Raw genomic sequence first — 25,331 nt, forward strand, 5'->3', positions numbered from 1 at the left:
TCTGCAGCAAGGTGACCTCTGATAGCAGGAGTGAAACTCCTTATCCGAGCAGGCTGGACCTCGCGGCAGCTACCTGGCCTTCGGAAAAGCGCTCACAGATCTTCCTAATGCTGATAACGGTTAGTGGCATCTTTAAAACAGTGCCAGTATAATTAAAGTGTGTAGTTAGGTTTCTCATTTAGCGTCGATGAGACGAGAAGGAATTGAGGCAGTGTATTGATTTAAATGTATTGATCTGAGAGGTCACTGTGTCACTCGCCTCCCGTGACAGTGGGGAGGGAGGCTACAGAGATTGCTGCGGGCTCCGAAGCTTCTCCCTGCCTTTTCAGTGCCTGTGTGACCTGCTCGTGAACAGAGGCCCTTACACTTGGTAATGCCTCTTGAGTCTGTAAATTAAAGTACTAGGAACGTACATCTCAAAAAAAAAAAAAAAAAAGGGTTTTTTTTTCATGTTGTCATGAGCTTTCTTGATAATATTAATTGCACATGGATCTAATAGCTTTGTGTTCCTTCCTTCTGCAGAGTCATCTGTCGCTTTATTCTGTCTGAAATAAGAGCAGTATTATAATGCACAATACTTGCTAATTATCGGGATACAAGGAAATGCATCAGTGTTTCCCATTCCGTAAAATGGAAACCGCCGTGTTGTTGTCTGAGGGAAGCTGTCTGAATGAGGCTTGTCTGTGTCTTGGGGTCGTAGCTTGGCAGCTGAAATGAAGTGGCATATTGTGTTGACAGTGCCTAACGCTGTATCTTTAGAAGCTGGCAGAAAGATGCTCTCCGCAGAGGGCCCCAAACTCTGAAATTGAGTTTCTTAGTGTGTTCCAGCAGAGCCTGAAACCATTGACCTTCAGGCAATATATGATTTACTGATGGGGGCAGATATTTTTGGTGACATTTGGCGGCAGCTTTCTCCCAGTGATGGACTCTTGGCTCTGGAAGATGCTTCCAGCCTGGTCCAAATTGCCCAAGTCTATATTGATCTTCAGAGCACTCTGCAATGTACATCTATTTTTGGAGCTATTGTGCAATTGGGCCTCTGAGAGAAGTCAGATGTAGGAGAAGGAGGGGAATTTGATGATCTGCATACAATTTAATTTTGTCTTTGTGATGTGTTGCGAAAGTGTGTTCGGACTTTAAAAAAAACCCTTATTTTATTATATAAATCTCATAATAATAATAAAAAGTAAACACAATCTCAGGTTTGTTTTAAAAGTCTGCTTTTACTATGAATTGAGTAGCCTGAAGAACATATATGCTAAACAATTCATAATAAAGTACAGTGGGACAAGTTTCTTTCCTGATATACAGAGGATGAGGACACTGATAAAGAAAAAACAAGCTACTTGGTTGTGTTTGGACAGAGCAGATGATTTTCCCAGTGGCAGGGTGATGAGCAAAGTATATAGAAAAACACGGCTGAGGTACTACCCTAACTGCTATTGATCCCAGTGGATGATTTTTTATTTGATTAAGGACTTTCTTAAGACGTCAGGGCTCCCAAGCAGCCAGCCCAGCCCTTCACTGGAGGGGAGCAGGCCCAGGAGGAGCGGGAATTATTTCCACAGCTGGTTTTGGAGCCCAGACAGATTTGTGCAGTGGATTTCTGCCTGTCTGCATAGAAAGTTCCCTTTGAGATGAATGTACACTGTGAAGTCCTATTTATTTGCACTATTTATTTGCACTTAGAAGGCAGCAGATGAGTCTCTCTTCTCTGGAAGAGTTCTCAGCTTGTTCTGCAATCTGTTACAAGGAGTGTGCTAATTAATGGAGATTTCCTTATTTAGTTAAAAGATTAAATATATCAACTATTATGGTTTGTATGTAACTCAAAGTGTAAGCTTGCAAGTTCTTTAAGGAAGAAAACTGTAATGCAAAATCAAAAGAAATTAGGAATCGTAATGCAAAGTCAGCATCAACCCAACCGCCTCGTCAGGATTTATAGAGACTGTGAAATTGAGCAATAAAACCAACCTTTGGGTGAATTTCAATAACAATAATGTTGAGTTAAACTTACCAGCTTTCTTTACAAGTCCTCTCTGGTCTATTTAGAATCTATAATCAGTCTGCCATGAGATAACGAGAGCGTGTGCCTCTGTTGAGAAGAGCAAGTGGGAATAAATTAGCTAAGCGTCCATTATTTGAGCTTTGGAAAATATTTGATGTGAAAGTTATTTTTGCTGGATTTTTTCGTAGTGCATTTGCTGAATGTATTCATTCAATTATCTCTTAAATTTCCCAGCTAGCAAACTAATAATGCATAAAATCTCTCAAATCCTTGTGTATTAAAAAAAAAAAAAAAAGATTAAACATTTGTTCCATGGCAATATCACGTCCTTTTCAGATGCAGCTGAAGTTGTTAGGAGCTTTAAGACTCCCAGACTTACTCTGCTTAGTTTCCTTAAGTTAATAATGTTCTCCCCTGAAGCAGGATTTAATGTTTGAACCTGGATTGCTTAGGATGAGGTGCTCCCCTTGTAGCTCACAAGCTTCTGGAGCCTTCGGTCATGCCATGTGGCTCATCGCCACTGTCTGCCTTATCAGCGGCGCTTTGGGAAAGCCCCAACCATAGAGCTATGATCAGCTGGTGGAGTCAGTCTCTTAACTGCAGTCTGTGCTCAATGCTGAGTTTTAACCTGAGTTAAAACATGAGGTTTGCTTTGCAGGAGATCCCAAAGCTTCAGCTGAGCAGAATCTGGCCCACCAAGTGCCATGGTCCACCAGGTCTCCCTTACAAAGTCTTTAGCTATTAGACTTCTAGCACCACATGGATTTACTGGTGTTATTCTACATATTTCACAGTCAGTAACCAAATGAATGTAAATATTAATTGCAAAATGAATCAATTTTTTTCTCTACCTTTGGTCTGTGTAATTAAAACATTTCTTCTGTGTCATTGTCCACTCTGCTGCTGCCTTGGTTGTTAAAGGGTGATCTCTTTTATCCTGTAGACTCCAAGGGAAATTAGTGGTGTTATTACTAGTGGCAGTTGCAGTGATGCACAGAATTGTCCCTCTCATAGTAATGACCTTGAGTTTTATGAAGCACCTCAAGGTTTACTAACAAGGGTAGAACCACTAGAAGTTGTTAATTGAAATGATGAAAAATGTTAGAGAGGTTACAAATGAGTTTAAAGCCAATTCAATTAGAAGCATCTGTTTCCAAAGCTGCTGGAGAAATGTTGTTTATTTTCGAATCACTTTTAAGTCAGCCTCTTGAAATCCTGTTGGCACTGTTGTTTAACGCTGTGTGCAGACCTTACACCCGCAGCAAATTTGTCATTTGGAAGTGCAACAATCAGGTGGATGCCAGTGTCTTATGTTAGCTTGCAAACCTACTAATCGCCTGCTTCTCCCACCATGATCCATTTGTGAATATAGAGGGGGACACAGAAGGACATTGCAGCCCCTCGCTGGCTGTGTCTGGGGTGATACGTACGGCATCTTGTGTAGGTGGAAAAGAAATTGTGCTACTGCAAAACTCCCCCCCAGCACTGCAGTGCAATCCACAGCCTCTTCATGCGTCTGTGCTGCTGCCACCCACCAGCCCATCATCTAGCTACCTCCTGTTGCTTTAGCTCTTTTGGGTTCCACAGCAAAAATGAGACAATAACAGTTTTTACACCATGTATTTGAGCCTTAACCTCTGACACCTACCAGACCATCATCCTCACTTTATTAATCTACCTGCTATTGTTTTGTCTCTTGGGCTGCACAGAAGAAATGAGATGAGTAATGGTTGCTACATCATGTGTTTGAGCCTTCCCAGTACATACTGTGTAATCTGTGGGTGCTTTGTTTATTATAGACACTTTAGGGAAGAGACTCCATTTGTGGCTTGTAGAGCAACAAGCACATTGTTCTTAATGAATAAATAATAGTAAAAAGAGCTGTGTAGCCTAGGTAAATGCATTTGTTCATCCCATTACGTTGGCAGCATCTCAGTAGTAAAACAATAGCACTTAAACATAGAAAAGGCTTATTTGATCATCCAGCTCGATTTTTCCTGCCAATTCAGGACTATTCCGAGTCGTATGTTTCAAAGCGCCTACTTAAATATCCCTTGCACTGGTGTTTCTGCCGCTACCTCCTGCGACATCCGTGTGTGCAGTTCCAGCTCTGTGGTGTTCAGGAACCTGCTGTTGGTTCAGACAGAACAGAGGCTCTCATCTGTTGTTTCTAAATTAAATGAGCTTTATTTTAACAGTATTTGAGATTTTGTAGAATTAGGAAAAAAAAGGGTTAAAGGAAGCTTCAAGAAATAATATAAGAACACATGAAAAGCAGGCTGAGCAGGGCTGGGGAGAGGAGGACATCTTTTTCCATAGAAGGTCTTGGAAACTCAACGAATTTTTGATCCCAGGTTCTGCAGAGGACAGAAGAATGGGGGATGTGGTGGATGAGTGAGATGTTTAAGGATGACACTGACAAAACCAGCTGTGTAAACTCAACCTTGAGTTGGTCTCCCCAAGCTGAGTGACAATAACTCAGAAATGTGTTTATGCTGTTTCCTTTATTCATATTCTGTTATGGTAAGATGTATTTCTCTGGATAATAGCCTGAATGTAGTATTCTTTATTAATAGGTTGTTTTAATAGCATATCTCCCTTGTTTTGTTTTGTTTCCTTTTTTTTGCTTTGTATGATGCACCATGGCAATGCTACAAGTTTTCTAGGAATGCTGATACCAGGATTATTGTTTGTATCCAACCTGAAGCCTTTTCAGCCCCCTGACAATGGCAAGCCATTGCTTGGCTCCTACAGAGGAAAACAAATATCCCATTCTTATAGGTAATGGATGAGCTGAGTACAATGTTATTTACTAGTTCTCTCATAAAAAGATAGCCATAAAGGCATTCTCTGTCTGAGCAGAGAGGATACATCACATAAAGATTTTTGGAGGAAAATTTTTGTTGAATGACATCTTTGGTCCATGGGTATCTCAGCATAGGATTAACCTCAAGTGATTGATAGAAGAAATAATGGCAGCCTGTGAGAAGAGCTGGAAAGAATGTTTCCGTTTTGATTCTGTAGCATTGTTCAATATGGAGAATTAGCTTCCTCTGGGCAGTATGGTAATTTAATGCTCTATTAGCTGGCCATTATTTGTTTATACTTAACGTAATTTAGAAATATGGGTAAGGAAACTCAAAAAGTAATGAGATGGCCTCTTAGCAACAGGACATCTTTAGAAATTCTGTGGTTCACTGAGGGATCCCCACAGCACTTCCTGGTGATGTAATACAATTAAGTTTCTTTAGTTTTGTTTATTGTAACTTTTCTTTCGTCTTCCTTATATTTCTTTTTTTGTCTTATATTTCTTTTTATTATAGAGGTAGGTCTTGAACTGCCAAAAGGCTTAGCCCATTTTGCCTTCACTGATAAGTTGATAACCCCTCTGTCTAATCCTACTTTGAAACAAGGCACTTTCTTTGTTTCTGTTGAGAGTTAATTACCTAGGCTGTCACACAGCCCAAGGAAAAATAATATTTCATATGGTGGTGGAACAGAACTCTTTGGAGAACTGCCTAAGAAATGCTTCTCATAAATCTATCATGAGAAAATTTCTTTTGCTTATCATAATGTATTATGAATTGCTTTGAGTGGCAACCTAAGCAGGTGGAATAGAATATTAGTGAGATATTTGGGAGTTTCGTTTGGGGGAAAAAAGCGAGTCTGTTTTGGAAATATTTGTATATGTGTGTGCATGGGTGTAATCTCACCTAGATGAGAATACAAAACATGCAAAGTTGAAATATTTCAAACATGTGAACACCGCTGTAATGGATTGGGTCGGAAATAATTAAGATACCCAATTCCAGTGGCTTTGGAGCTGCAAAGGAAAAGACAACGCAACATACAGAGATAAGAGGTAGCAAAGAAAACCAGAGCATACCGTATGGGGACAGGTCTGCAGCTTTAGGGAAGAGTTACAGCATGAGTTACTGGGGAAATGATTGCAGCTGTCAGGCTACGCGGTGGCCGCCGTAAAGGAAGAGGGAACAGTACCATCACTAAGGAAAAAGAGAGAAGAAATAGAGCATTGTTGAACTGAAGGAGGGAGCTACTGTTGTTTCTAGCATTTTTTTAAGGTGCTGTTTACAAAAACAACATCAGGTCTTTTTGTACTTCTAGAAGGAGGATATTTTCTGGTGGGGGATGCCTAAATAAGTCTGAAACCTTTGTTGATATTGACTTTAGCATGAAGATCAGGAGGGAAGCGGTGTATTGCTGCTGTGGGTTGATGCTCAGGATGTAACGTGGTCCTGGTTTGGGTCAGCAGCAGCAAGTTCGGGCATGGCAGAGACGGTAAATCCAGCTCTGGGCCAGAATAATCTCTGTGCCTCAGCCTCCGTGTTTCCTGGTTGTTTGGGGCTGTTGTCTGGGGGTCTTGGAGGGCAGCTGCTTCTGAATTGGGTTTTTCTGGGTTTTGTTGTTTGGTTGGGTTTTTTTCCTCCCTGCTGCAGTGACTGTCACCTTGATAGAGTGAGGAAACCCTTCATAAAAGAGTAGTTCAATGAGCTAATTTGGTATTCTGAAGGTAAGGAATATAGAGGAAGTGTTAGTGCAATGAAAACCAAACAGAAAGAAAGGGCAGAAAAATGAGAAACATCAGAAATACGGTAGAGATGAAATTCAGTTATTTCCATGACCGTCATTGCCGGAGCTGTCAGCGGGTCAAATCTGCCTGTAATAAAGGCTGATCTTAGCAGCCACTGACTTTCATGGTCTAACATGAAATCTCTTTTTTGTTTAAATTAAAATAGTACATACAGACATGACAAGCAGATAATAGAAACTTGAGGAGAATGAATGCAGCACGGTAGGCGGGAAGGTGCAGAAGCTATTCCACACTGCTTGACCCAAGATTGGTGCCAGTAATTCCCTGGAGACCCCGAGGGTTCGGACACCCTTTACCACCTTTCTACACACCAGGAGCTCCACAGCCAGTGCTGGGCTCTGCAAAATCTCTCTTCCCATATGCCAGCTGCTAAACCAGCTGCGGGCTTGTGCCTGTATGGAGGAACCTTGTTTTTTTCCCCTGAGAAAACCTATCAGGTTTTAATTCAGGATGGTGTTGGTCCTGCAGATGTCTGGTATTCTGATTTTGAGAGGTGATGATCTTGGGAGGACTTTGTCCTGGTTTCAGCTGGGATAGAGTTAATTGTCTTCCTAGTAGCTGGTACGGTGCTATGGTTTTGAGTTTGGTGTGAGAAGGATGTTGATAACACACCGATGTTTTCACTTGTTGCTAAGTAGTGTTTAGTCTAAAGTCAAGCATTTTTCAGCTTCTCATGCCCAGCCAGCAAGAAGGCTGGACGGGCACAAGAAGTTGGCACAGGACACAGCCAGGACAGCTGACCCAAACTGGCCAAAGGGGTATTCCAGACCATGTGATGTCATGCCCAGTATATAAACTGGGGGGAGTTGGCCTGTGGGGATCGCTGCTTGGGAACTAACTGGGCATCAGTCGGTGAGTGGTGAGCAATTGGATTGTGCATCACTTGTACATTCCAATCCTTTTATTATTACTGTTGTAATTTCATTAGTGTTACTATTATCAGTTTCTTCTTTTCTGTTCTATTAAGCTGTTCTTATCTCAACCCATGAGTTTTACTTTTTTTCCCATTCTCTCGCCCATCCTACTGGTTGGGGGGGGAAGTGAGTAAGCGGCTGCGTGGTGCTTAGTTGCTGGCTGGGGGTAAACGACAACAGACTTTTATGTCAAGACAGGATAAGGTGAAAGCAAAGCTTTGAAATGCTATTTATGAAACACAGAATAGGCAAAACAGTTGGAAAGATGTATAAAGAGAACTACCAGAAAGAAGTAGGAAGCAGGTTTCATCTGCTTCTCCCAAGAACGAGTCCCACACTGCTCCAGCTGGCTGGCTGCAGACTGGTCCCTCACGCATCTTGTGGGAGCTGCCAAGAACACTGCTCTGGTGCGTCCACTGTCCTCTGGTTCTGTCTGCTGGGAAGAGAGCCTCTGAATCGCCTGTGCCGCTCTGGAGATGGCTAGCATAATACTAAAGGAGTACAAAATTGGGCTGTCTACTTAGCTCTCCAGAATTTGTTATGGCCACAATCTCATGGGGAAGATGTTGGTGACCACCAGCTTCACAACAGATACTTTTGCCAATGTGTGTCCTTTATGTGAGTCAGTTTTATCATGGCCTTCATTGGACTAAACCGAGCAGAAATTAGTTTTAGTCACTGCTGTTCTTTACAAGTAATATCATAATCTTGCGTTGGGAGGGCGTTGTCAGTTTGCCAAATGTCTTCTCTTTAAGAAGCTCTCATTTTGTGTCGATTACTCAGATAGCAGTGAGACATCAGAGGATAGGAGTTCATTAGGTGCAGTGATTAAAACCTTTCTTACATTTTTGCTTTAGGTTACATTGAAGAATCTTGCATGGTCCCTTGCCCGTTTGATTGCAAATTAAGCGATTGGTCCAGTTGGTCCCCTTGCAGCTCTTCTTGTGGACCGGGGGTGAAAGTCCGATCCAAGTGGCTTAAGGAGAAGCCTTACAATGGAGGTCGTCCCTGCCCAAAGCTGGATCTCAAGAACCAGGTGAGCAGCATTAAATAAACAACAGAAATCTCTCTGTGCTTACTGTATTTTTAATTGTGATCAAAAGGTACTGTGCTGGTGAAGAAATTAAAAATAGGAGTTATCTCTGGGATCAAACCTGGTGTCAGATTTTGTAGGCAATCCTCGGAACTTCTTGAGGATTGAGGGTGAGATGCTCATGTAACAGCAGAATTTGACCTGAAACACCGTACTTCTTATAGGAAGAAATTTTTATCTCCCAGAGCACAGGAAGCCATGGACGAATAATCCCACCTGGACAGTGTATAGACATCAGAGAGCTCAGACGTCATGGATATTTTCAAACTTCTTAATTCTCTGAGACTATGGTTGCTGTAGAAACATTTGTTAAATATATATTGCTATTTTTAGCAACGTTTCCCTTCAACACAACACAAGTTCTCTTGAATACTAATCTCTGTATATTCAATATTGAAGTATCCCATCAGAGGAAAATAATCTTTAAATTGCTACTCTTAAAAAAAGATCGGCATCTATTTAAATGCTACTTAATGCTGTATGCATTTCTGCAAAACTAATAGTGATTTCCTACATTTGCTGATTAATTCTCAACACTAATTAACACTGATGAAGTGCTATTTAGTTTTGCCTCTCCTTTATTTCAGATTCAACCATGAAAATTAATTAATAGGACAGAAACAGTCACGCTGAAGGGAATTCATATATATGTTATGAATATATATATATATCTGTAAAAATATGTTGCATAGTATGTGTAGTAGTACTTTAATAGTATTCATACAAAGATTTATTTGTGTAGTGGCTTGTAGGTGCTAGAGCTGGTGGATCCAGTTGTTTTTCTGTACTACCGTTGCTGCAGCATTCGTGTCCCAGGATGCAGCACCACTTCTAACACTTGATTCTGAACTTGCCTCATTTTCTTCACAGTTTATTTTTTTTCCGGTGAGAAACTTGGTAAATACTTTTTTTTTCCTTTTCTTTTTCCTTATTACTATTTGAAATTCATAGGCAGCAGCCTAACAGAAGCAGCAGGGACTATGAAAATATAAAACTGCAATAAAGTGTATGTTGTCCATACCTCAGTGCTTTTCTTAATAGATCAGACAGATCACCAAAGAGGCAAAATGAAATCCCACAGTAAGTTGTATGGTAACAATAAGCTCCTTTGTAATGAAAAGATACTGGGGTTTGTTACCCATAGACACAGCAGACTACTTCCATTAAAAGTAAACTTATTGCTATAAAGTGTTGCCTATTCCCACACACATTAGATTTGCTAATTTCAAAAGCCTTTCAGAAGATACTAAAGGAAGGAAATTGTTTAAAGTTGGAAATTATGTCTTTGTACAGTTTATCAGTGCACAGTGCTTGCAAAGTGCCACGGCTGGTATTAATATAAACGTGGTTGGTACTTTTTGCCTCTTTACTGGGAACGCGCATCTTGATCTAAAACCCATTGAATTCATTAGAGGGCTTTCTATTGCGGGCTCTAGTAGTGACACCTTAGAATTGCATTAAGGTCTGGGATTTTTAGGTATGGTGGGTTTTCTGTTTGTTGATTTGTTTTGGGTTTGTGTTTGTTTTAGGGTTGGGTTTTTTTTGGATTGAGGCAGAAGCTATTTCTAGCTGTTTTAGCACACCAATGGATTACCTTTTTCCAATTTAGATTTATAGGATTGGATCAGATCCTATATATTTTGGACCTTTTAGGATAAGAAGAAATTGTGCTAATAAGGAAAGTGTGTGTATATATATGTATGTATGTGTACACTCAGATATGCACACATTTACACATATTGTGTGCATGATTCTCTTCATTAACTCCTCAAACACTTCTCAGTTCTTTGCACAGTTTGGAAGGAGTTTTGCTCTGCACCCACTGGACTTTGACTTCCAGCACTGATTTAGAAACATTGAGGTCCTTAGGCACATTGCAGCATGCACAAGTTGCCTACCCAGATGGTAAACTAAATTAGCTGATCGCGCTGCTGTTTAGCTAAGCTGGACACATATTAATCCACTGCAAGGCAGATTGTCTTCTGTTTCCTCTGGTCTGGGTGGTGTTTAAATCCTTGAGCAAAGGTCTATAGATTCTTTATATATAAATATGTGCCATCCTAATTATTTTTATATAATTTGGGTTAAATACCTGCAGTAAAATACTTGCTTTTGTTTGATAACAGACGTGAGAAAGCTAAATCACCTTGGTGCTGAGATTTGCTCTATCTTTCACTGGCTACTGTGTTATATTGTGTTTTATGCAGTTGATAAAGACGTTAGATAACTTAGAACCAAGAATAAACTCTAGCTGCCGGTAGATTTCCCTTATTATTTCCTCTAGTATTTTTTTTTAATTATTGCTTCTGAGCTTGGGTCTTGTTATTGCTTATCACTTTGGAGAATCCTCCATTTTCCAGTGTCTTATAATTAAAGCCCTCAGTCAGTTTGTGTCTTTTTCTCATTAAGCTAAATAATCTTTTCACCCTTTTCTTGTGAAGGGTGTTTTCTAGGCTTCTTGGCAGACCCCCGTATGGTTTTTTTTTCAATGTCTTTCAGATATTTGACATAAATTTAACTACAGAGAGTGTTACTTGAAACACTATTTCAGCAAGTCTCTCTTACCGTTTCCCACCATGTCCAGTGTCCTGCCAGTACAAATACTTTAGCAAAGCTTTGGAGAGAGGGGCAATTTGCATGATCAAAACAATTTATGTGATGAATATAAATAATTATTTGAATCACATAATCTTTTTCATAAAAGACTGTCCTAAGATAAGTTCAGTCAGTGTAGTGCAGGTTGCTTGTGTATTTAGGACAGAAATTTTTAGCAGAGGTTTAATTTTATTCAGAGATAATGACACATTCTTTTACTGCATGATATTCTGTGGGGTTTATGCTTTTAATTCCATGGAGTTTTTGGCTCTTCTGGAGTATCTCGAAGCCACTCCTTCAGATGTCTTCATCCCCCCCTGCCTGCAGAGCCTCTCAAGCAGTCCACTCCTTTTGCAGTAAATGTGAGAAGTAGACTCGGAGTTAGGAGAATTCATTCCGCTTTACTACTTCTTATTACATTCAATGGACTAGGTTCAGCCCTTCCAGATTTTCATTCCAGGTTTTGTTATTTTCCAATAGAAGTGACAGTTTGTGTGGGCTGTGTTCACTTGGTATTCTGATATAATCACTCGATTTGATATAGTCACTTCATCCTTAAACTTCCTCTGTGTTGTTGCCCTGTGAAATTAAAAGATGAATTACAATATTTGGGGGAAGAGATGACAGTATTTTAATGCAGATCCATGTAATATGTTGAATTACTTTCGTCTTGTACCTCTAAGTGTTTGAAAATTGCTGAAGAGCTGGCTAACTACATTTTGCTCCATCTCTTAAAGAAAATGGGCATTGCATGTAGAAGCTGTGCAGCTCTTATCTAAGGATATGATTGCTTCTGAACAGCCGATTGGATTATGGGGTCAGCTGGCAGATGTTCTTGGCTGTGCAGTGCATGTTAAAAGAGGTGTAGCATTTACATTTTTCTATTTCTGCTCTTATTTGAATGCACTTACACAGCATGCAGTTGCTAAGCTATTTAATATGTAGTTCTACATGCTGAAAGGTTAAATATGAGTTATGGGGGGTTTATTGCTTGAATATTCTTTTATAGGTTTTTAGGATTACTACAAGAAAATGCATCTTATTTTAAAGACTCATGAATTCCAAGGATTATCTTTTCATTGATTGCTCTAATATATATTCCTGTCAAGATTTTCCCTCCTTCTCCTTCCTCCCCCTTTCTCTTTTACCCAGTCCTGCTAAGGACAAATATCATAGCAAGTAGTTTATTCCCTTTATATATACAGTATGTATTTAAGCAAACATTTTTAAAGGATTAGGAGCCTTTGTAAAGGCAGGCATAGCAGGAAAAAAAAATGTAACATATTTAAAATTTAAACTTACTGCTTTCTTTAAAATGAGTAATTTTTTCTTAATGACATTTTCTGGTGTTCAGTCTAGAATATGAGAAATACAGACACCTTACACATTACAATTGCAAGTACTGTTCCTGAAATTGCATACAGAAGTTTAACGAAAGGGAAAAGGAGGGCAGTGGTGCATTTACAGATCAGATCTCTTAGAAGCAGGTGTGAAGATGTATGAATTTCTGGTAACCTTTTCATAGAAAATGACTGGTTTAGTCCTACTTGCACTTCAGAGAGAGCAAATTTTTTTGATCGGCAAAAAATGTGTCAAATTTCTTTTGAAAAGTGAAAATCTTACAAAATTGTAGGCTTTAAAACCTCACTGTTAGAATGTACAAGATTGGACGGGCTTGGAGACTGCTGTTAACTGTAGAAGTCACTATCACTTAGGAGGCAAAGCTGGGCTTGGGCTAGAGATGGGGGGGGCGGGGGGTGATCTTTCCCCTTTTCTAATCTGTATTGTTAGGAAAGGTCTGTTCAGGAAAGGCCTTTTGTTAAGATATTTCCAGGGCTTTTCACACTTTAATTCCTCAAAAAAAACCACAAAGAAAACCAACACAGTAGTATGCGGACTGAAGTTGGATTCGTTCACATTCAGTAGCCATTTCTCAGGCAATTTTTGGCTCACATTTGGCAAGCTAAGTTTCTGTGGTCCAAAAATGCCCTTAGACTGTGTCAGAGGAACTCTGCCTAAGGAAGAGCAACGTAGCATGGCTTATCACAGGTCACCGTAATGAAACAAGGTCCACTTTTTTTACCTAGGTAACTGTTCTCAGAGCAATAATTTTGTATACAATAAAGTTTCTGAATAAACAACATGTAATGCTACCGTATTTCACCTATTTTCCTTCCTTCAAGTTATGTTCTTGTCCTTACTGGCTGACACAAAGTATTTGCAACCTCTTTCATCTATCTTTGTCCACCATCTGACTGTGAATTATTAAAATAGTATTTATTCTCTTAATTTTGACTGTGTCTGACTATAAAAGAGTTTATTTTCATGCTTTGTTTTGATGTAATACTTCGTTGTACTCTTCCTTTGCATAAATGTTTCTTTTATACATACATATGTATGTATATGTGCGTTGTATGAAACGTTTTCAAAACTATTGGGCTCTTGCATTAGAAGTTAAGTTTGAACCCAGCATCTTTCATTGCTACCACTGAATTAACTCACATCCAGTGCCTGGACGGCGAGTTGCATGGATAACCCTTACCTTTCAGTATCAGAGATTGGTCTTCAAGAATATCATTGGTAATGTATTAGCTATAAATAGCTCCTGCTTAAATCACTTCTTTTGTAATACAGATTTCTAATTGTCAGAAAAGTCGCTGAACTTTTTTAAGGCACTCATAAAATCTCTTCCTCTCATGGATGTCAGCTGCCAGGATTTTGTTTCTAAGCCCAGTCCTGGGCTGCTGTATCAGTAGCTTTGGCTGTGTAAGACCCCTTTCTGTGGCATGCAAGGACACGGCTGACCTATATTTTCCTCTGGCTCTGTCTATCGACACTCATTTGCTATGTGTGCAACTTAACTTCTGAAAACAAAAATCCTATCCTTAATCTCGGTTTTACCTTCAGAAGGTCTGATTTCCTCCCACTCAGTCTTAAAGGAAGGAATTACAGCATGGAAAACATTTGTCCTCTGATTCTAGTGCGGTTTTACAGTATCATAAAAATGACAAGTTTTTTTGCCTGCTACACTAATGTGGGAGAATTTTCAGTGTCAAAAAATAGCGAGAACCTCCTGGTTTCCTTACACTTTTCTTGCTGTGACTGGAAGTTTTGATACTAAACAGTAATTTATTTCCTTAAATGAGCAAAAGTAGCAAGCAGAATCTGTGTAGCCTGAGCACTACCTCATCTTCCTGAAGCGAGTGGCCGGAGGGTCCACCATGTGGGTGGGCTCTGCTTCACTTCCTAAGGAAAATACAGCCATTTCCTCTGTTGTCCTTCAGGATAGTGACCCTGTAGTGTCTACTCTAATTCCAAGCATATATTAATTTTGTATTCAGCTTCAGTAGCTATCCACACTTGATTTTCATTTCTCCTACAGGTTTTCTGTTGAATAAAGAGTCATATAAACATGTTTTCACAATTGCCACTCATGAAAAGCTTTAGCCTTGCAAAAATGGAGCAGTTTAACAACTTCCTCAAAAGTATTTTTCACTTGGCTTTTTGTTCTATATAGCTCCTTTAAATTTCTCAATAATGCATCTTGATATATGGTGTAATGCTATTTTCTGTAATTATGAGAGTACATTTGCACTTTGTGAAATGAAGTATCTTGCAATGCCAGTCTCCTTCCTAGAATTACTCTGAATCCACAAAAATTAGCAGCCTTGTGCAAATTGATTAAACTACATTTTTCTGCCTACTACAGACCCTACCAAGTTCTTAATGAAATATTTCATTACATACAGGACTTTTTGCTGTAAAAGAAAGTGGTATGTTTGCATCTCTGGAACTGAAAATTTACCCATAATTATTTCTGATTCAAATACAGTTCCTATGTTTGTTGTTGAAAAAAAAATTTATTGTTAAACATGATAGCATACTGCAAAATATAGTGAAAGACAGGAGTTATACCAAAAGTGCTTTGTCCTGTTTATTTCTCTGTGAAGGAGATGGAATTAAATGGAAAATCAGCCGAAGAAGGTTGGGTGGCCCAGTGGAGAAGGTATTAGCATTTCACCTAAGGAACTGAAGTTAAATTGGTTTGGGCAATATTTTTTAAGGAAAGAAGTTTTGTTTGTGCTGAATCTCTCGTGGACAATATGTCATGTTGGAGGACCAGTGTACGCTGTGTGTCATAAATCAGTGTGACAGCGTCTAACACTGAGACTGAACTTACTCTTGCTTGTCTTTGTCTTAGGAGCAGGAGAACACAAAGGATTGATGCCTTGGTTATTCCTTGGCAGCAGATTTAGTCTTGGATTTTTTTTCCCCTCCTTCCTCCTTTTAGAAAGTTTTCTATTTCTTTTCTGCAAAGTTTTGCAGTGTAATTTGTTCTCTATTTTAGGTTTAAAATTGTTAAGGAAGGGCAAATACTGATTAATAGTTAGAATAAGGATGTAGCTTCTGTTCTAATTGGAACAAACCCAAGAATATTCAGAATAGAAAATGTTGGTATGTCTTCACCTTTTCATATGGTAGAAGATGTGAAAAACAGCTATTTGGCATCACGCATTTTATCACATGTGACTTCAGAAACAGTGAATTACATAGAAATATCCTTTTTCTTGCTTTTGGCAAGTTAAATGAAGGTTTTGACACATTTTCCTTCTCTTTAAAGTCTGTTATAATTTCTTTGTGTACAAAATTCATTTCCAAGTATTATCTTGCTGATTACAAAACAATGTTTGCTATAACAAAAGACATGAACGTGGAAATTTCTTTTTTAATGGATTCTAAGTCAAGTAATGTAACTAATCACAATAATTTATAGTTCTATGGAACCTGCCTCGTGATTTCAAAACTTTTTGAAGTGTGAATGCAACAAGATATTGGCAAGACGTTGAATAGGAGTGCATTAAGCAGAAGGCAGCCCAGCTCTGTCCAGTCTAGGAAGCTTGTGTATGCAATCTGAATCACGGTGCAGAGCATCCAGCCTGAGTGAAGGTTGGGTTGGGTTGAATTGGTAAATTAGGTACTGGCATTGGCCTGATTTAGCATCTACTACCGTCAAAAACCAGTGTGAGGCTATTCTAGGAAGAAGCTTTAAGTAAGGACATCACAGCAGTCTGCCCTCAGCTCTGATCTTGGGAAGACTGCAGTAAAGAAATGAGTTGCCTCTCTGTAGGGCAGAGAATCTCATATACCCTTAGGTCAGCCAAATACCGAAGTCTGGATGTGTCTCATACAGGCCTCTACATGGAGGTCTTCTGCATTTGCTCTGCTAGGTATGCAGCTCTAGCTTGGTTGTTAATTAAGATTTTGGTCACTTTTTTCATTTTTCCAGTGGACAGCAGTGTTTTTTAGAAGGGCTGAATTTTCTCATAAATATATAGCAGGTTCTGTGTGTCCTCAGTTTAAAGTTGACAAAATTCAGTTGGTTGGCTTTATTCTTAGGGGAATAGAGTTCGTTAAAGGTGGTCTGACTCACCTGTATGCTGTGAACATATCTTGAGCATTCAGAGCAGAAAATTCCTACTTTCTGACGCTCCTTTATGAATAAGAGAGAATAATTGGAAATGAAGTTGCTGCTCAAACAGGGAGAATAGACATGAAGATGTATGCTATGTGAGTTCATCTGTCAGAGCTACTGAGAGGCCCAGGAATACTCAGGCACCTCTTGCATTATGGTCCTTAAAATAACCCTGGTCTTGCCTTTTAAAAGTATTTAATATTGCTGTGTTGTTCCATCTATGGCAGTTATCATTGATTAATACTTAACAAGTGTTAATATTTTTTCTGGTGCAGACGTTTCTTGTGGCCATTTCCCAGAAATTATACCCATATCATTTGTTCGGTTTGCTTTGTTTTATGCACTGTAGCTGATTGATAGATTCAGGAATGGATTTTATTTTCTTTTTATGTTGTTTAATTGGTTTCCTCTTCCAAGACAGCAGACCTTCTGTATTCCTCTTGATCTCTCCTCACATGACTGGAAGGATTGTGCTGGGCTTGCCATCAGGTAAATGTGTGCATTTGAACTGCAAGTTGAATACATGAATTTTGCATTTTTTTTGGTGACAGCATCAGGATCGTCAGCATTACCAGATTGGTAGCTGGAATATAAACCACTTTGAGATTTTTGGATTTCAAGGCCCAATTACAGCTTTCTGAGCGGTTGTCAAATACACACCCTGAGTCAGGGAGGTCTGTTGTTCGCAAGGGCTGTTTTCTAAAAGTTGAAATCAATTCTAGTCACATGCAGGTGGGTTTGGGGAAAGAAAGGAGAAATTAAAGCTGTCTCCACCGTACAGCTGTCTGGGGCTCTCCCTGCCTCCTGAAGTCCCTGTTTTAGCAGGGACACTAAGAGTTGCACAAATTCAGCTAATCCTTCCTCATTACCTATAGATCGTGACATGTCTTTGTGTTATAAATAAGGCAGGCTATAACCATCAGTAGAAAAACTAAAGACAAGTGGATTTTTATGTATAAATGAAACACCAAAGGATAGATTCTTCTACTCCAATAAGTTGTATATTCTGTTCTAATTTTATTTACTGCTTCTCACTTGAGGAGTGCATATATCAGCAGTCCTGTATAGTCTGTTGTGATTTATTGCGTAATTAAAAGTTATGAGGGCTTTTAATCTGTCTATAATTTATATTATTTTTGAGTCAGCTGTTTCCCATATTGTAACTTAACCATTCTATGATTCGCTGATAAACTTGCATCATTTTATGAAGCGACCATTTTGTGAGCCCTCGTATTCACTGATAGATGTGGCACACAGTGATGTCTCAGATGTTCCAGATCAGCTTCACACTTCAGAACCAAAGATAATTAAATATTAGTGCACCTAATAAAGTTTACCCAGCATTGATTATAGATTGATGACAAATACAGTCTATGTGTTTGTTAGAGTTACAGGTTAATTTTAAAAGGGGTGAGACTCATTTGTGGTTTCACAATAAACAGATGTTAGCTACACTTTAATAATTTAAACAGCAGGCTTAAAATGGTTGTGTATGTTTTAATGGAGAATTAATTTGGCTCTAGTATTGAACCACATACTGTTGTCAAAACAACAGAACAGCCAGTTTTAATGTTTTGGTTTAGTTTGGTGGTTGGGTGATTATTTTTTTTAGTTGGTAGGTTACTGTTGTGTTTTTTCCTTAATTAAGGTTATAACCAGCATGCATTATAAAACCAGATTTTTCTCCATATGAGTTACTATTGAAGAATAAATTTAGTATGCAAACTTCAATTTTTGTAGTGATAGCAGAGATGGCTAGCTTGAGAATTTCTGCAAAATTTGAGACATTTTAACTGAACAGTTTTGAGTTGCATGTTTCAGAGCACTCATCTGGTTTGAGCATCGATAGGTTTATCTCCTTCTTTCCCAAATATTATCTTTATTATTTGAAAGTATGTGCTAGTTCCACTAGCAAAGCTTTGTCCAATCCTGGCATTACAGATTTCACGTAAAAAGATTTTATGTCAGTTTGGATTTTGTTGAAGGCAAGGGGGTTTTGCCATGGGTTTTGGCAGGAATAAGGATTCAATATACCTGTGAGTCAGCTGCCCTCTGTTGGTTAGTTCAGCTTTGCTGTGATTTCCTTTGTGTTTCTTGTGACTTCTGGTGGGATGGATGGGAAGAGCCTTGCCTGAGTCCCACCTGCCGGTCGTGTGTTTGAAATCAGTGGGGTCCTTCTGGCAATCCACCTCTGCTCCCTGCAAGGTGTAACCACTGTGAAATGCTCAATTTCTCTTAACCTTACTTTTAAGTTTTGGATTTCCTAAATAACTTACTAAATTATAGTGTTGTCACTGAACAGTCTTAATTGTTTCTGAAACAAAAATTTGTTCTGGACTTTTTTTAAACTCTTTTCTTTAAAATAATGTTTTAGAATCGTTAATAAAAATCATGAAATTAATTTTTCCTTCCTGGAAATGGTTTGCTATATAATCATGTAGAAAATGTCCTATCCCACATCAGATAAAAACTGTAGATGTCTTTTGGGTAGTCAGAAAGATTTTATCGGGACTCTTCTGCAGGAGTTTGAGAATTGGACAATTATTATTAATTAGTATGAATTTGGCAATTAGAAGTGCTGAACCAAATAATATCTGTCAGCTCTGCTGGTCAGTCTACATTCAAAAATTTATTCCAACATCTGTTAAGTTTAGGTGTCCTCTGTGCTCTTTTAAGTTAGCTTTAAATGATGACTTTGAGTTTTAAATTATGACTTTACTATATAAAGATGATAGTTTTTCCTTTTTTGAGTGACATTATGAGATTCATGAACTTTCTAATTAGCTACCAGGCATAAAGATATTTTCATTCTTGTTCTGAAGAGTGTGAGTAAAAAGAGTAATGTTGAAAAATAGGTTTAGCAGTCTCTTCTAAGCAAGACACTGAAAAGTAATGAAGACCTAGTCATATGCTACTTTTATAATGTCTTATATATGTATTTAACTGGTGAAAATAATTACAATACATTTGTTTATGCTGTTACACAGTGTTCTGTTGGAAACATGGAGTTTAGGGTTTTCATTCAGTCTTCAGCATATAAGACGACCTGCGCTCCTCGGCCCATGCTTTGAGGTAATGCAGCTGCAGTGGCCGGACTTTTCTGAGGCACCTCGGTTGGTTTTGGTTTTGGTAGGAATGCTCAGTGGTCGCTAAGTCCAACATATGGCCCTTTATGAGTGTGCAAATTTTCAAAATTTCTTAAAATAAATCCAATCTGGTGCTTTAATTTAAATTCAGTGTACTCTCAAGTGGCCATCTGGAACATATATTTGTATATGTAAATCATTCTTCTGACAGCTAAGTGGTACTATCTTTGCTGTTATTACGGAATTATTCCTTTGTAACTAGGGATCCGGACCTGAATCAAAAGACGCGTGCCAAATTTTTATCCATCTTTTACATGATGTCCTTTTTGAGAAGTTAAACCCTAGCTTTAAATCAAAATTTTAAATCCAAGTTTTGATGTAAATCTATATCCTATGTCAGGCCCAGGGATATTAATTTTTGTTAACATAATGCATATTTTTGATAAAACTACGGTACAACAAACCAGTGCTTTAAATTCTGTTTGGGTTCAGTGTGTAGTTTAGTTAGAGTGTGATTTACAGAATGTATCTGTGTTGCTTTTTGGTAAGGCTCAGATCTTATTAATGCTTGCTACAGGACGGAGGATTTCGCTCCTCTGGCTAGTCACAGAGAAGGGCTGTGAGACGCTGCTCCCACCAGGCTGCCAGTTTGCAGCCTAACATTTCTAAATGCATGGGCATTGATGTTTTTTTTTCATGTTGCTTTTCCCCAGCTAGTAGCTGGCTGTAAGGTAGGATAGTAAATAAACAGGTTTATACTTTTTGGAACACAAACATCAGTGAGTACTTTAGCAACTAGAGTAGCAATGGATATTCATTAGAAAATCCATCGGAGAAATCAATTATACTTTGAGTTTGTCTTGTTGAGAGAATGGAAGTATTCTGTGTAAACCAGATATTACTTGAGTGATCAGCAGGTGGGCAGACAAAATAGGCTTTATGGATAGTCTCACAGGTGAGTAAAATAATAAGAAAAGATTAATTCTCTATTCCGCATGTTCCCAGAGCAACCATTGACAAAACAACTGGGTTTTTTGAGAATGAGATATGGAAGACTGTATCTTACAGTGCACAGTACATACACAACTCATCGGTCCTGAGAAAGAAAAGTGATGATTAAACTCGATCGGATTAAACATTTGCATATAAAAGGGGTTTTTCTTAATATTCATTTCAGGTCAGTGTTTGATAAATGACTTGCAGATTTTCATCAGCATTCTCATGTCTTCATTTTTGCATAATAAGTATCCTCTCAGGAGGTGTATGCAAACAGCATTTTCAGCATAGTTACTTACCACGTAGGAAGTTCTAAGTACAAGTGGTATTTGGGTCATATCTGCATGCTAACCTCAGAAATTAATCTCAGCTAGAGGAAGAATAAATATTTTTTTTAACTTCATTTCCTTGTTTTCACCCTGTCATAATAACGTGGCATACCACGATACCTGAGAGCTTGGCAAGGGAAGGCAACACAGATGATTTCTTAAGTCCTTCAGATACCACTAAAACGTTTACTTGTTCTGGAGTAAAATGTTCGTTTTATACAGGTTTCTTTTACTCCGTATGCTATAGCTTTTTTAAAAAAAATTATTAATAATCCTTTCTAACAGGTCCCACCACCTGTTAGACTGTGTAGAGTCTTCGCAACGCTGATTCTATACACCTGATTCTATACACTGGTATGAAAATTCATTTGTAATCAAATCAAAAGAACAACTAGTGCCTGACCAGTATTGATTTTTATGATGGGGCTACATTTAAAACCAAGGGTATGACTCTCTTCTTTCCATTCCTAATGATATTAAGGGAGTTACTTCATCTTTCTGTCCGGCTGACAGAACAGCATCAGTAATTCTTCTCGCAGCACCCCGTATCAAAAGGCTGCACTTGAAACTCAATTGTGAGAAGTTTGTGTACGGATCCAGGCTCTACATGGCTTATTTCTTCTTTACCCCCTGTAATTCACAGTAAATCGTCTGTGCCTGAACCGGTGATTGGTACTTTGTGAGTGCTGGGACGTGCGCTCCAGCTGCTCTGCGCTGCCTGGCGGCTGCGCTGCCCGGCCGGGTGGAGTTTATGGCAGCTCTTCACTTCTGGAACGTGCCCATAAATCCGTGGCATATTGTGTGATAGCAGATGCAAACACCAGTTTTATGTCCTGTCTTCCAGCTAGTGTTTTTCTAACTACTGTGTTATTCTAACCAAATGTCTCTGGCCTAACTCTCATCATTTAATTAAATAAAGGCAAATTCCAATTAACTTTTAAGACACCTGGAAATGGCTCTGCTTTTTTAGAAAGCAGGATTAATTTACACAATATTTCCCTTTTTTCTGTCTATTCGGTGAAGGTGAGACCTTTGATCTAAGTCGTATGTAGAGCCCTACAAAGTGGCCTCCCTATAGAGTAGTCAATCATTTCATATACCAGAAGTTTGCATATTTTTGCTGCATTGTGATCTAATTTGCAGACTGGGTAACAGATGAAGTTTGACTCTAAAAACGGAAAGATAATTTTTTGGCTCGAACCGATGTTTATCAATGGAGTTAATAATGAAAGGAACAATCAGTCTCCACATGCTTCCCTGAAATGTGTCCAATAGCATTTGCAACACTGTTGGAGCATCTTTTAAATGATGAAATAAGGAACATTTGTTTCTTAAAAAAGGTTTTGTGTGTTGGAAATGGGAAAAATACAAAAGTTTGGAACATGTCTCGAAGTCACAAGAATGTAAAATGCTCTCTGCATTGTATTGCAAGCATCTAAGGGAAAGGAGTACACTTCCCAGGAATGAATTACAGCAGAACCAGGTGAGGCCAGATTAACCTGAGATGAAGTAATTCTATTTAAAGTAAAAGTATTGTCAGAGGTCTGTGGTTTACGTTTCCTCAGTTTAAATTGTAGCTTCAATTACAAGAGTGTCCCTCCATTAAGTTTTGTGGAAAAAACATTTATTTCATATATACAACATTTTCATGATGTTGTATAACTTGCAGTGTGTAAATAGTTAGACTTTGCTTAGGGAAGACTTCCACTTTCCAGTTTTACCATGTAAAACTGTTGCTGGCTTTTATTGTTAAATTTCGTGTGTATAAGGGTAACTAAATAATGAAAAGTAACCTATCTTTCCTAATTTGGTAGGAGGTAAATTCTCCTGTTAAACAATAGGTTTTTTCCTATTACCATTAAATTCAATTGATTAAAACTCCTAATGGCTTGTATGGAAGCCAAAATGGACCACTTCTGTGATGCTTCCACCTGGCTTCCCACCCCAGCCTTGGTTGGTTCCTAAACTGAAGCTGTTGGCACTCAGTGTTGCAAACAGCATTGGCTGTAAAAAGAAGCAGCATTTTTCATCTAGAGGCAGTTACTAAGAACAGGTTTGTTGGTTTGGGTTTGTTTTTTTTAATTATATTTTTTAACAAGCTGTAAAAACCAAGAGTTTATCTTAATAGCTTTACATTAGTCATTGCTTAAGTCAATTTATCTTTTCTTTGATATCCCAGCACTACCTAAACCCAGTTAACAACTGCTAAAGACAAAACCCAATTCATTACCCACTTTTTCAGTGGTCTTGAATTTAATTTGCATTTAATTCATGGTTTCATTAAGATAATTGTCTGTTTGGTTCACTCCTCTAATTGAAGGTTTGCAAGAAAATTAATGTGTGATCACCCGTGGGAGAGGGGAGGTGCAGCAGATATTAGACCGCCTTATTCCAGGTTCACACGTGAAATGCTCATGGTATTTTCATAGAGCACAGGACTTATTTCTCTGTTACAGTCACAGAAATTGCAGTCAACTGTATTGGCCAGTTGAAAACACTATTAAACTCTGCCTTGGCGTTAGGCAGATGGTCTACGTTACTCCGGTGAAAAGGCTGGCCCGTCCTCTCCTGTTTGAAAACCTTGTCACTCCCAGGCTGAGTGGATGGGTATTTTTTTCTGTCTCATCTTTGCCGAAGTTTCCATTAGTACTAAAAGCTCTGCACTCTGGTATTTTGTTGCCCTGCAGACTTTACAGGGAGAAAACATCTCTATTCTCTAATGTTAAGAGAGCTGTCCCTCGCAGCTTTATGTTTCCAGACTTATCAAACCCTTTTAGCCTCTCCTTGCAAGACGGGAGCTTCATTCTTACAATCACCCTGCCGTTTCTCTTCTGCATTTGTTTCTGTTTGAATATGGGAAGCTAAGTGTCTGGATTTGTACACACTACACCAGAGAGGGTGTTAGCAGGGCTTTGTAAAATACTGGTAATTGCATCCTATCTTCTAGGGAAATTCTAACACAGTACCTTCCTGGATTGCATTTTCTTTTGTTTTATTTCGCAGCCTCATCACATAGTGTTTCATCTTGTGATGTCCCCTTGTAGTTTCCCAAGGCTGATTTTTTTGTTTTGTTTTTGTTTTAGTCTCCAAATACGTGATCTGCACTCTGTACTACTGAACTGCAACCTCCCTCTGGTAGTCTGGTCCAGGTGCCATGCAGTTCTTGCTCCACACCATCCCACTTCTCTCTGTATAAAGATGTCATTTAGCTTCTTGTTTTCAGTAAAATTTTTAACAGGACCATAGCTGTTTGTGTGCCAGTAGAATTGGTGAAATATTAACCAAGACTGGCTCTAAGACCAGTCCCTCAGCAGCGATGCTAATAACTTCCCTCCAGCCTGACGTTCTCCATTTAATGTTGTTGTTACTGTCCTACGTCTAGCAGTTTCAGGGCAATTTAAAATTTTTGTACTAATCCCCCATCTTCTTCAATTTAACTAATAACTTCCCAGGTGACGCAATGTTAAAGCTTTACCAAAATCAGACAGCTGAGATCGATTTCATTTCCTTTCTCTGGAAAGCGAGTTTTCTTCTCTAAGAAAGATGTCAGATTAGTGTGCCTCACCTGTATTAAACCCATGTGGTATTTTCCCCCCAATTCTCTTAGCTTCACTAGCTTTGATTATTCTTTCGTTAAAAATTGTTCTAGAGCTTTGCTGCTGCTGAGCTTAGAAGAAAGGGCTTTTAGTTGCTCTGGTAATTTTTTTTCTCTTTAAATATAGATATGACATGTATTATTTCTGATGGTGTAATATTGTTCATGTCTTGCTGGATTTATTTAAACTTGCTACCCCACGTGAAATTTCATATGTCAGTTCTTTCACTAGTCTGGGTGGAAATTACTTAGTTTCTCATTTTCGGACATTTTGTTTCTTGAGATATGTGTTCATCTCAACCGTGATAGCTTCTGTGTGGTTATCGTCATTGACTTCAATGAGAATTGAAGCACGTGTTCATGTAATTTGGAGTTACCCACTGTCTTTAACCTGTACTCCAGCCTCACTGTGTAGTAGCTCCGCTTCTTTGCAGGTTATCTCTTCATGTAGCCAAGGAATCTTTCATCGCTTGTTTTAGTATCTTCCGAAGCAGCGCCCTTGGCTGAGCTTGGGGAGCTGCCCCTTGCTGCCTCCTCCGCTCCGCTCCGTAGCCATTCCCGAGCTGTAACGTGGGGCTTCTCTTTGGTGCTTTCTTCATCTCCACGTGAACCCCGTTATCCCTACAGGGC

At 38.8% G+C, this 25,331-nt stretch overlaps 1 protein-coding gene across 1 annotated transcript in view; it reads left to right on the forward strand.

Annotated features, from left to right (window-relative positions):
* The window catches only part of THSD7B (thrombospondin, type I, domain containing 7B), a 273,948-nt gene that overhangs the window by 181,028 nt on the left and 67,589 nt on the right, over positions 1-25,331 (forward strand). The window contains 1 exon segment of the mRNA XM_010575183.1: positions 8,392-8,570. Within this exon segment, the coding sequence (XP_010573485.1) occupies positions 8,392-8,570 (179 nt within the window).

The sequence above is a fragment of the Haliaeetus leucocephalus genome, unplaced genomic scaffold, assembly GCF_000737465.1.
Source record: "Haliaeetus leucocephalus isolate CR32 unplaced genomic scaffold, Haliaeetus_leucocephalus-4.0 Scaffold451, whole genome shotgun sequence".
NCBI classification, from domain to species: Eukaryota; Metazoa; Chordata; class Aves; order Accipitriformes; family Accipitridae; genus Haliaeetus; species Haliaeetus leucocephalus.